This window comes from Botryllus schlosseri, chromosome 6, assembly GCF_051294905.1.
Source record: "Botryllus schlosseri isolate E-star chromosome 6, Bs_hap1, whole genome shotgun sequence".
In the NCBI taxonomy this organism is placed as follows: Eukaryota; Metazoa; Chordata; class Ascidiacea; order Stolidobranchia; family Styelidae; genus Botryllus; species Botryllus schlosseri.
In genome coordinates this window covers 20,492,148-20,505,258 of record NC_137241.1, presented here as the reverse complement: position 1 = coordinate 20,505,258, position 13,111 = coordinate 20,492,148, and the positions used below count along the sequence as shown (strand labels likewise).

Here is a 13,111-nt window from a genome sequence, read left to right as displayed (position 1 = left end):
TCTTATCTCACTATTCGACTCGAATCATTAAGATTTTTACTAGAAGCATCGTGCCCAGCCCTTGTCGCAGTAGAACGATGAGAAACTCATGTAGTTGAAATCATTTGAGGTATGCAATGTAATCAGGAAGGGATCGACACACGCGCGAACTCTGGCCGCCTGTTGAATTCCTCAATGGACTGTGATTACTGCTTCACATTCGATCAGGCGGTTGTTGTTGCTATCGTTTGTGGTATTCGTGGTGTTTGTCGACTACAATGCCCATTTAAACCAGGCCGATATTCCTTATTTTGATTCCGTAGCTGCCGACTTGTAGCACTGCCCACTTCTAGGCTTTATGTAAGACACCGCTTACGCGGATTACGTGGCGTGGAGGATCCTATAGTTAAACCTCCAACACTTAGGTAAGAATTCTGGAGTCGGTTCCGGTCGGACTCGAACCCACAACCCACAACGATCAGGCGGTATTTGTAGTGTCATCGAGAATGCAACTATAAGCATGTCGTTTTAAAAACGAAACGCGTTTTTGTACTACATTCGAAAAAAACAAACATTAACAGGGAACTCGTGGTGTAAATAAGATTTTTTTGATTTCCGGTAACTATAGCTCGACGAACCTCAATCAGAGAAATCACAAACTCACCCGTAACAAGGATCTGTCCAGATGTCGGTTTGCCCTTGTTGAAAACACGATCGAAATTACGGAAGACGCACAATTTATCCTTGATCCGACGAATCCGTTGGAAGTTTTCGAAAGCACACTTCAGTGCCGTCAATTAACCACCATGCATTGTGTGTAATGTTATCCACCTATTTATAGATGCAGATCAGGAGTTGGCAACAAAAAACGGGTCGCGGGCCAGTTTTCAAAATTCGTTGACTTCAATGTCGAGATGAAATAGACAACGCATAGTTTAAAAGCCACGTTTTGATAACTCTATACGTCAGTACAACGCTGTTCTCTCTAACATGGGCGACGGGCATGGTTACCGTAAAGGAGATAGCATTTTATTGAAGAAATACAAATAGCCTACAACAAAAAACAACAACATGATCATCACTTTCATTTTATTTTGAACTATGACCTGCGCACGATACCTGGCAACACTCTTCAGCAACTAAAGCAGATGTGGCCAAACTTTTTGCTATTCACGGCCGCATTTCGATGATTTATGTTGGCTATGGTCGCATTCTAGTGCATAGTCGTAATGAACTAACTGGGGGCCAAATACCCACGTTAAACTGTCCAGTGTCCATGTCCATTGTCGGTTACTCCAGACTAATCAATTTACTGATATCGGCTTACCGCGGGCCGCGTGTTGGTGACCCCTAATCTAGATTAATGACGGTGAATTCTAGCTGTAAAAACTGCATGCATCGCACGTAGTCATAAGCAGTGTACGACATATCTACGCCGCGGGTGATAACGGAGCAACACATACCGATAGGCTTCGTAGATTGATGGCATTATGAGTGATAAAAAGATATTCATTATAATGTCATGTTTGATAAGCAAAAAATATTCATTACAGTGATGGACATTGCTGCCGTGCATGAAAACGAGTTGACACTTTTGGAAACGACACTTTCTTAAAAATACGAGATCGTAATGTATATTTTGCGTTACCCGTGCGCACATCACATACTAAGTTTATGCTATTCGAATTATAGTATGTGGACCCGATCTGCTGATCACTAGGTGGTGCACGTTGTGCTCGGCATCGTTGCATTTCGTACGTGCAGGCCCGGTAATGGCAAAAGTTATTCAGTTTGAGCGCGATGATCAAATAAAACACCAGCTGTTCTTTCAGCGAGACTTCCTAGTAGCGCGAGGCGAATCGACAAATTCTCTGGTCCTACTCCGATCCTGTTTTATTAAAGCTCTGGTCCGACTCCAAAGCCGGATTTTAGAATTGACCGTGATCCGGTACGAAAAACACCGATGATAATTATCTAATCACAGGTGAATATTGATTGAAACAATGCAAACAGGAAATTAAAAACTCGAAGATCAAACCCAACCCTTATCCGAAGTAATTAGCATGTGGTTTATTTACACGAACTTTTAACTATTGATTCGAGGGTGGATTTGATATTCTTAGTAAAAAGTACTGATCCGGGTCCGATCCGACCCCGGCCGTATCATAAAAAGTACTGATCCGGGCGGATATCCAATTCGGCCCCGGTCCATTCTTCGCCCTACTTCCTTGTGCGTTTATCCGAAAGCAACTCCAAAACAGATGTTCTTGTGATTTCAGTGCGTATACGCATATATGCTACACATGCGCTAAAATTTCGAAACTACACGTCGACAAAGAATTCCTTGCAAACATGACCGGATCCTCTTAGCGCATTTGTTTCCAACCAGGTGTCCATGGACTCCTTGTGGGTCCGTGAGAAAGCATTTGGGGGTCCGTGATTGCCATGATGAATTTTAGGAGAAAAGAAAAACGAAAAACGATGTTTTCATTTTCAATTCTCTCTTTAAATGTGACAAGCTCAAGCATGTGAGAATAAACTGTACCGGTATGCATTACAAGAAACCTGTACTGCTGCCTACAGTGTGATCTTACACTACAACATTAAATCGAAATCGCCTGGACGTTGAAGATGACATGCGTGTTGCATTGTCGAAAACTCAAGCACACTTTGGTCATTAAGTTCAGGAAAGGTCAAAACAGCCCTCTCACTACATTTGCTTACGTTGAAAAAGTTTCGGCATGACACCATTGGTCGTTTTGTGTTTTTAATTTATATTCCCGATGAAGGGAGGCTAACTCTCACTAAAATCATCTGCCCCTCTTTCCCTGCCGTGCAGATGTATCCGGCAGGTCGTCAGCTTACCTTGTCTTCTCTTTTTTAATTTTAATATTATGTCAATTGTTTATTCAACGCTCATGCCAGTGGTGTATTCATCTTGAGTTCTTTCGTCCATCCACTCTGTGGTTGTTTCTTTCTTCATCAACAGCAACAACAACAACAACAACAACAACAACACTTTGACACAGAACAGTTATTGACTATCATAATTATTACAAAAATAACTTTTTTTCCCGGATTCCAGCCATTCACTGATTAAATTGTCAGGTTCCCATAAAAAACGCTGCACACCAAATTTGGTTCAATTCTAACAAGTATAGGACTCCGCAGATCCAATTAAAATGTTTAATTTATTAGAGAAAATTAAAAAAAAATCGATCAACCCCATGAAATTGTTGAGCTGTCTTCAAAGATGATGCAAAACAAATTTGACTCAATTCCGACCAGTAGAAGCGGAGTTATGTGAGTTTTCGATGATAATCCCATCCCATCCCAGGATTGAGATTTTCCCGGGATTACTACTACTCAATCACGGGATTTTTCAGGATCGGTTAAGTATGGAAATATACATGCAAGCAACACAAACCACGTTTATTTATCGTGATACTGAGCCAAAAACAAGAGAGCATTGATTGGGAAGAATATGATTTCACTGCCAAAATATACAACAGGAGAAAATGCACGATCAGTAGACTTGTCACAAATTTACAAAATGCTGCGTTGTAAAGGCTCATTATGTAGGTTATAAATAAATATTAGCCTGCAACAAGCTAACTGAAAAGTCAGTAACATTTCCGCAAAGCGTTTGAAAGTACCTATACATCGGCGTAGGGACGGGGAATCGATGGAGTGTGCGAGAAATCACGAATTAACAATCCTGATCGCCGTGATCGGTTTAGTCTGTCATAAAATGCCCCTAATTGACTCCCACAGTGATTTTGTGATCATTGCTGGTAATGATTACTTTCGGTTGTGTTGGTTTCCAGCCAGTTAATTTGGTTGCATTGCAGATACGTATGATCATCATTGTTTATGTTGCCATCGAGAGTGTACTACAATAGCCTACATCATAACAAGCCCATACGTTATTTCCTGGATGCAGAATATGTATAACAGTGCTGCTATGTATTGTACATATGATACTGGACAATTGAAATATAAATTGAGTACATGCTTGCAGCATGCTATCTGGGCGCCTTTACTTTTCCTTTGCAAATCCATGCGCAGAATTACCAGAAGATATGGGTTGGAATATTGGTATGTTTTGGCAATAAATTGCGTGAGGGTGGGAGGGGGTTGTGGTTTCTGAGCTACGCTATGTGCCGACTTCTCAATTGCAAAACATCCCCGTGGAAGCTCAGCAAATAAGCCGCATCAACTGTGAAATGCGGGCTAAGCTATGATTCGCCTTTAATTCTCCCAAATCGGATATTTGTTTGCCCCTGCTAGCCAAGAAGTGAAGCCTTCTCGCGGGTGAGTGGCAATTTTAAATCAGTCGTAAACTAGAGTCTCTGATAGTATTCATGACTTCCAACCAAACTACAATTATGAAGTGCGAATTACAGCAGCTTTCCGGGTTATTACTGATGTCCGTGGCAGTAAATGATAGACTAATTTATTAATGTGCCATAATTGGTATTATTATCATTCTAATGTGGTGTGTTTGAGACAGCTGATATCGCAAAGACGCTTTAGTATTCAAATAAGCGTTAGGGCGCTCCGTATACTTTTGTAAATACTTTCTAGTAATCCCTGCATTTTAATAGGATTAATCTCTGGATCGAGATACTCAAATAAGTAGTTTTAGAAAGTAGGTACGGTCGAAGTATTGTATACCTTTACTATAGTAAATCGAATTTTCGAAAATATACTATTGTGTTATCATGATACTGGGGCACTTATTTTTTTACGATAAATTCACTCATAAAAGTGACGTGAACCAATCTCAAAGTTTCGTTTTTCTTTCGAAAGGTCAAGTAAAAGAAGTAATTATTTTTGTGTCAAAAGCTTTTTAGCAGAAGTCGAAGTAATCTAAAACAGTGGTAGTCAACCGTCTGTACGTGGCAAGTTACCTTCCGGTCTCCTGTATATATTCAAATTGTATATCTCAATACAAAACTGAATAAAGTTGTATAGTACTAAAACATCCAGTTTTTAATCAATTTAGAAGCTCGAGGACATATTTTCTGCTTGTCATAATTATAGAGTTGATGGGCTACGTTGAGCGTACACGTCACAATGGTACAAGTGTTTTACCGAATCTGCCTACAATTCGCTCCGGCAAGCTGTATGCTAAAACTGCGGATATTTGTAAACAAACTTAAATTGTGATATTGCAATTAAGTAACACTTGGCAGAATAATAGAGGCAATATTAAAAAGCAAAGTCGCATTTCTTTCAGAGGATAACAAACAACCACAATCATAACGGGACTTTCAGAGTTAACGGAGTTTCGAATTGCACCAACTTCAATAGAACCACGTATAAATGTCCAATATCAAAAATACAGCATTACCTGCGATTTCCAATATTACATTTAAGTTGCACACATTTTTTGTGATTAAATTGGGAGGGAATTTTGATTTTTGAAGGTTCACCGGTCCGCAATATTTGTTTACAGTATTGCCGATCCGCGAGGTCAAACAAGTTGAGAATCACCGGCCCGAAACATCACTAGTTGAGTAATTAGTGAGAGTAGTCAAACAGGTACTTGAGTACTCCTACAATGGAGAGGTATTTCGATATTGTCACACAGGCAGTATGTTGTGAGCACGAAGCAATATTCGTAAGCAGTTTATTACTGCGGCTTAAATGAACTAGTACCTTGACTACGATACTCGCAATACCAACAGTTAAGACAACAGCAACATAAATGAAGAACGGTTCTCAGTACGCGAAACAGGTAGACAGTCTGCAATCATTACAGTCCACACCAGTACATTACGACCGTACCAATTTGACACCAAACATACAACACAGTAGCAGCGGTAAATTCCTGAATTTGGATTTTCAAATATATGTCTGCTGTGCGATCGTTAAAGATGGCCCTCTATTCAACAGATTTACAATTTATCACGATAAAAATATCATCAATAATGGGTATCCCCCCAGCATTGAAGCTCCCGCCTGCTATATTTTCGGTCAGCTACAAGCAGTAAAATATCAAATGATAAGTTCACCGACAGTGCAAAATCTACGATACAGACGAAATCGGGGTCAAAAAATTTTGACTTTGTAACCAATTTTTACAATTCTCTAACCTAAATAGCTGTACAATTTATACTAAATTTTGACTTGTTTTGAAATGTCAAAAAAGTCGACCTACTAATCATATATGTAAAGGTTGAGTACGTGTCTTGACCTCCAGGGAACCCCTGAGACTGGAACCCCGAGTGTTCCATGCAACACCGGTTAAAACACCGGTTAAGAACCACTGCTCTTGAGAATGATGACAGTAATACACGAGATGCTTGTGAGCTCATCAGAAGCTCACAGCACTATGACGTAATTGGTCCGTCCTAACTAGGCACAGACTATCCTGAGCTGGATTTAAAATTCACATCAGATTACCGCAATTAGAACAGGGATGTGAGGTACTTATTAATATATCAATTGCAAGCACAATATACTCGTCTCTACCCGTGTATCTAACCAAGGCTACTACAGGATTATAGTTTTGCTTTTATTCTGGTCCAGTGATATATTCTGTGTACTATAGTCAACCCTAAAGTTTACCGGACCACGACCTGACATATCGATCTCGCCTGCCGTCAAATGCTACCTTATTTTGTCGCTTTCCATTCTTTGTTAATTTCTTTTATCTTTCATTCAGTGTGCATGTCAAATCTTTACATTGCCAAGAGACCCTAGGCCCGGGTGGGATTTCAAAGACTATTCCAAGTCGTACGACAGTTTTTCTCATGGTATCGCAGTCTTATGTAATGTTTTGAAATAATGAAATTGTTAATAAAACAGATGCTGATACAGAAGTTTCAAGACCCTGTTGAGCCGTGAAAGTGCTTGCTATATTTAGGAAGACTTACGTTTTTACCCTATGGATATGGAATTAAATCCCGCAGGTTATTTTACACCAGGTCGACATTCGGTATTATTATCTCTCATGCTGCCGACTTTTAGCGCTGCCAACTTTCGTTATGACTTTTGTAACATCGCTTTGCGTGGAGTCTTTACATTTGTATTGATTTATAGTTCGATAAAATGAGATGATCGGCATGATCATAATAAGCACAAGAATGTAACATCCTTATTATTGTATCAATTGCAAGCAGACACAAGATGAATTGTTTGAAAGTACAACCAAGTTATGAATCTAGCGACGTTCTGGTGAAGGTAGGCACACCTTATCCCGGGTGTGCGCCACGTAGAGCATTGTCGACTCCTATAGGTTACGGTTTCTCGAATTACCCTATTTTCCGACGTATTTGCTATATCCCGTTGGTATTCCGCTGTAAATAGATATGCAGTAAAACAACATCCGTAAATATCATCAGCGTGGTATGTTGAATAAAATTAAGACTGCCTCTTTGCGTATACCCGAGCGCGCACACTAAGCGACCTTCCGAGTGATGGGCTTGTCACATGTTCTTGTTCTTTTATTACTCATGGTGTTTGGCTACATTGGTCATTCTATATCGTTAATTATAATCCCCAATCCACTGAATTTTATCACGCCTAACCTCTCATTAGAGCAGTATTTCCCATCAGGGGTGATGTCACCCACGTATGGCGAAGATCTTGAGAGACAAGGGACGACAATCACGAATGCTGGGTCGATTTTGGGGCGTAAATGTTAGAACGTTCAGTCGATATTATTATAAGATCGACTCAATGCTTGACTCATTCTAGCTCTGAAAAGTGAAAAGGAAGTTTAGGAACCACTGCTGTAGAGGGTGACACCACTTGCGCAGGTCACAGGGCGAGGCGGATCCTAGATAACGTCCAATATTTGGATAGGTATTCTGAACCCAAACTCACAATCCATTGGTGATGTAGCTGTAGATCATATCACTACGATATACCGAAGCCATGTCACGGTATGTAATGGAGACGAGCGTGTCTTTATGAGCTTACTGTAACGTAGGCATTTCACGAATCGAAACCATTTATTTCATCGGTTCTGTAAGTGGCAGGCTATAACAAAGTAACGAGTGTTGGCTTCATGATGCGCAACAAGATGAGTCAGTCACGGTGGATCGAATTGATGCGAATAAGGCGGATGCGAGTAGTCATGTAGCAACTAGAAACCGTACTGTCGTAGAGGTACTATTATGACGTTGCAGCAAAAAGGAAAGGGATATTAATTTAGGCGATAGTATGGATAGTTGGATACATGTTGCGATGAGCTAAAGTATATAGCAATGTTGCCTATCACAAGACGACATATTACTGACGCGGGTTACGTTTTCATCGTATGCGGTATATTTCTGGATCTTGGAGGACGGGTCGTCAAAGGAGGTTAGTGCCAACATTGAAATGTGGATTGTTTCTCTTTCCAAATTTTTCGTCTTGATACATTACCCTACTCAATCCATGCAACGCTTCATGATCAGACACTATGGAGACACGATCTGCGAATTATCGTGTCTGATATTCTGATGCGTTTCACTTTCAGACCCCGCTGGCGTTGTTCGATCTGATCCATTTTTATTACAATTATTCAATTCTCGTAAAACGTTTGCCCAAGCGAAGAGCTTCTGTGAATCGAAAAGCTCGTGGCTTGTTGAAGTGAAGACAGCAAAAGTTTTGGAAGATTTGAAAAAACTGACGAGGTGAGCAGTACGAATAAGAGCATCACTGTCACAGACACTACTCTCTTTCACGAATTACTTGTACTTTAAAAGCCAATAGTTGTAAATACAAATATGAAACCATTTCAATTTTTGTTATGTTGTTGCGAAGTCGTGTCGTGATTTGCACCGAAATGCTGTGATGATTGATTTCCCAGTGACAGGAATCTATGTGTATTCCGTTGAATCCGCTTAATCCGGACACTGGATAGCCCGGACAACCACTTTACTCGGCACAAATGCCCGGCAACGGAACAAAAGTTGAATTTGCCCGTAGAAAATGCCATTAATTGGGATCATTCTCCGTTTAATTTGGACACGGGTTCGCAACCCTTATCGTTAGGTTGTGACTAGGGCGATTTTTGGCATGTCAAAATAAGTCAAAATTTTGTCAAAATTGTAGCGTTAGGTAAAAAGAAATTGTCAAAATTGCTTACAAAGTCAAAATTCTTTTGCAACCTGCATTGCGTTTGTATCGTCGATTTGGTTCTTATATCAAGAAGCGCATGATGAAAAATTGTGATGTAAACAACATTGTCAGAATGAAGTCACACGGTGCTTCACCAGTAGTGTATACGCACAACTTCAGTGTTGTCAGCCAACAACTGCTGCTGTTGAACGTTCTTACTCCATTCTTGGTAAGCTACTTAGTAAGGACACACACTTTCTACCGGAGAATGTGAAAAGTATCTTTCGTTGTACTGCAACAAATTTTAATTACTTCTATCATATTGCGTGATGTAGCTACTGGAATTTCTAATAGGTTCAGATATCGGTAAAATAAAGAATTGTTATGAAAAAATTTGTCAGTTTTCAAGTTAATAAAGTTTTTTTAGGGGCAAAATACTTCATAAGGACAGACAGTTTCAACCAGAAATGAAGATAAGTAGTACATTTCTGACGTTCTGTGGGAAAAAAACTAATTTACATTCATAATGGCGAAATTTGATCAAAATTAGATTTTTCAAGTGCAAAAAATGTCAACGTTTTGTTTTGTAGGTGAAAAAAATCGCTCTAGTTATGACACATTAAACTGTACTTCGTTCGATGGCACAAGATATGGGATTATTGGTGAGACAATGGCGATCAATGTAGTAACTATGGAAGCAAAACTTATGTAATGTCGTGTCAGCGTTGTAGTCGCATTTACTTGATATTGCGTCCATTATCTTAGAACTAAATGATGTAGAAAAGTGGAGCCGAATATGTAAAATCACTCACTAAAATACGCGAAGAGTACAGACGCTTCCTTGAAAGTTCGTCAGTCAGCTGCCTCGATTGTGATATAAACAGTGTCAGTTCATCCCTATGCGTGTGTCACACAGTAATACCGTATACAGATGTTGAATCATCTGGTATCGAGGTCCTATAGAATACAACTATAGCCGGATCGTATAAATCTCGGGCATTTTATGCGATAGGTGCCAATTACTGCAGTATAGCGTTGCAGCAATTCATTTGTAAGCTACAGAGTAGTATTGTAATGCGTTGTTTGCTTTTATGCATGGCCATGACTATGAAACAAACGATTGATATTTCCGCTCAATTCGGCCAGAAGTGAGCGAAACGAAAGATTCTGAATTAAGCTGTATTTGTATATACATCTTTAGATCGAAATAATTTTTCTATTTATCTGTTTAGTAAGCTAAGTTACGCGTGTGGGTTGCATTTATACCGAAGAAGTTTAAATCAAGGCTCTCCGCTTATAGCATGTTTTCGGTAATGACCTCCTACATACGAGAAATTACATATTAAATTACTATAGAGTGGTTCGCGCTAGTGCGGGGCATGAAATGCTCAAATGTGGTTCTTGTATTCAATAAATCTTTTCACGCGACAAAAATACCGAGGGATCCAGTGCAGACTGCGTTGCATAGAGCAATAACTGCTATGCCTTTCTGACATTGTCGTCAATGTCATCAATGCTATCGATGTTGCCGTCTTGTACCATGGCGGAATTTGCAGGACTAGACTGCCTTGCAGGATTTTTACGGACTGCGGACATCATCATATATACGTCCATTCGGTTTAAGTAATATATATCCTACGTTGTATAACTGCTGAACCGGCGACGATGTCGAGGGTTCTAATCATCCAATATCGTGTATACGTCGATTGTTTTTAGTACAAGTCCAAATGTTCATGATTTTCGAAAGAATTTAGACAAGCATGACATAATTATACAACTTAAAAAACTATATTTCAAATGGTCCTTTTTTCAAAACAGGATTTAAAACATGTTTTAAACAAATTTATTTGAAACACGCCTTGTTTAAAAGGCAACTTTAAGTACAAGATCAAATATCGCCATTCTTGTCGTCACTGTCATTCATCTCGACTTATTGAAGAGTAAGCCAATGATTTTGGTTCCAGGTCTTATAGCAGAAAGTTCTGGGTTGGAGGACATGCTTCAGATTCAACATGGCGGTGGGCTGACAACACACCGATTACGACGTGGGTAAAGCTAGATATAAGTTTATTATAATAATTATATATACCAATACCAGTTATGTATTAATACAACGTTACGACACTATCTATATTCGTCAAGTGGCTCCGGAACACATCGCAACACAATGTGAATATATTGTTGTGCCACAATAGATGACATGACTCTTTGTGTTACCACCCTGCGATTAAACGAAAACATGACGGTTTTCGTAGATGTTAAGGAGTTCTGTGGCCCTATTTATTGACATTTCCATAGTAAAAACGAGTGCATCTTTCAAATAATACCAGATGGATTTTTTTTCATCTCGTGTCGTCTGCTTCCAGCGACAAACCCTTTCTTGATTTGTCCTTGTAAATACGCTATGCGGCAAGTAGTTATCCTTAAATAAGTGTGTTTCCGGTCCCGTCAGCAGATAAATTATTAGCCCCAAACAAACATTAAACGTGAAGAAATTGGCCAGACTGTGGAAAATTAGGGAGTATACGTTTATGAGTTGTTGGCGACACGCAAAGATAATGTGAGACATTGACATGATTTAATACACATCGTCGTTACAACCGAATTGTTGCAGATGAATGTTGTAAATAAATCCCGATTAAGAAAGCGATCCTCGTCTACGATTATAATAATAAAATTAATGTTATGCAGTCGTTCGTAGAAGTCAGTGACGTCCTGCTATGAAGCTCGGGAGCTGCACTTTTGCGAATCGTGTTAGAAAATCGAATCCAAACATTAACATCTTCCATTCGTATTCCTTCCTACGCCATAGAAATTTTACTGATGTGATGGTCCGTGTCTATAACTCTGTATACAGCACACTCAAGACGTAGCCTACGTCGTATAAGGTAGGGTTATCATATTTTGGAATTGGGAAAGGAGGACACTTTTGACAAATCGTAACATTACTTGATCGAAACTGATTTTGAAATATTTGCTGGAAATTTGGTTTGGTTGACTAAAAAAAGGTCGTCATACCGTCATCCCACTTTCAATTTACCGACTTTTCACTATAATTCAGTAGTGTTGACTAAAAAAAAGGTCGCCACTTCCGTTCGACTCCCGAATGACCCGCTGGAACTTCCTTATTACCTATTTCCCGTCATTTATGCCGATTTTCATTTGAACCTGTCCATTATCCTAGCTATAAAAGTTGTAAACGAGGACGAATTGCTAAAAATTAGGTGATTTAGGCGTCCTCGGAGGACATTTTGAAAAACCTGAAAAAAGGAGGACAAATCCTCCTAAAGGAGGACAAATGGTAACCCTAGTATAAGAATCGGGATTGAAATGGGTAACGAGAAGGCGAAACTCGCGGCATTAGATCTGACAGTTCAACTTATTCTGTTCACCTTGATGCGTCAAACGACTACATTACCGGCTTGTCCTTCAAAATACGTGGATAAATTCGATCAGATAACTCTGTGTCATCGTCGAATGTACGGGGCGATATCAATGGACTGATGAACCCGATTTCACAAATATGAATAATGCAGCATGAAAGCATATAAGATTTGAAACAAATTGGACACAATTGCCCTCAGAAAAGAACATACTGCTGCGTGTGCGGCATTAACGTATTTATCATTATTTGAGGCACCAAACTTCAATGAGGTTTCTACTTTCTATTATTATTTGATATATGAAATTTAATACGCCGTGATATTTTTCAGTGACTCTCCTGGACACACCGCAAATCGATGTCTCGTTTTGAACACTGACAAAACTTTGATACCAGAACTGTGCAATTCCAACTTATATTTTGTTTGTCAAACTGGTGAGTTCGCTATGACGTAGATTGTTATTTGACGTATCGATTCAATGTATAAGTTGATATGCGTCATACAGGCTACCTATGGTGTCTAACCTTCGACCGGTACGAATAATATAACGACCCTTACTGGGCAAGCCCGAGCACCTGGATGATTCGATTCTGTGTCGCCATAAGCTTCGAGTCAAGTCAAGTATTCAAGTATCACCTATTATGATGTCATTACAGGCAAAAAGAAGATAATGCGCTCCCTGGTCATGACTT

The 13,111-nt window shown here is 39.5% G+C and overlaps 2 protein-coding genes across 4 annotated transcripts in view; one reads left to right on the top strand and one right to left on the bottom strand.

Annotated features, from left to right (window-relative positions):
• LOC145441433 (interleukin-1 receptor accessory protein-like 1) overlaps positions 1-13,111 on the bottom strand; it is a 391,709-nt gene that overhangs the window by 35,015 nt on the left and 343,583 nt on the right. For 2 of the 3 annotated variants that reach the window (XM_080319299.1, XM_080319300.1), the window contains exon 1: positions 644-991. The exons of the other annotated variant lie outside the window; for it this stretch is intronic. The gene's annotated coding sequence lies outside the window, so the exon portion shown is untranslated. Of the gene's footprint in view, positions 1-643; positions 992-13,111 lie in introns of those variants that run through there. 3 annotated transcript variants of the gene reach the window in all.
• Positions 7,780-13,111, top strand: part of LOC145441808 (uncharacterized) — a 58,869-nt gene continuing 53,537 nt past the window's right edge. The window contains exons 1-4 of the mRNA XM_080319747.1: positions 7,780-8,295; positions 8,453-8,609; positions 11,001-11,081; positions 12,750-12,853. Coding sequence (XP_080175873.1) covers positions 8,199-8,295; positions 8,453-8,609; positions 11,001-11,081; positions 12,750-12,853 — 439 coding nt within the window. The 5' untranslated portion in view covers positions 7,780-8,198. The remainder of the gene's footprint in view (positions 8,296-8,452; positions 8,610-11,000; positions 11,082-12,749; positions 12,854-13,111) is intronic.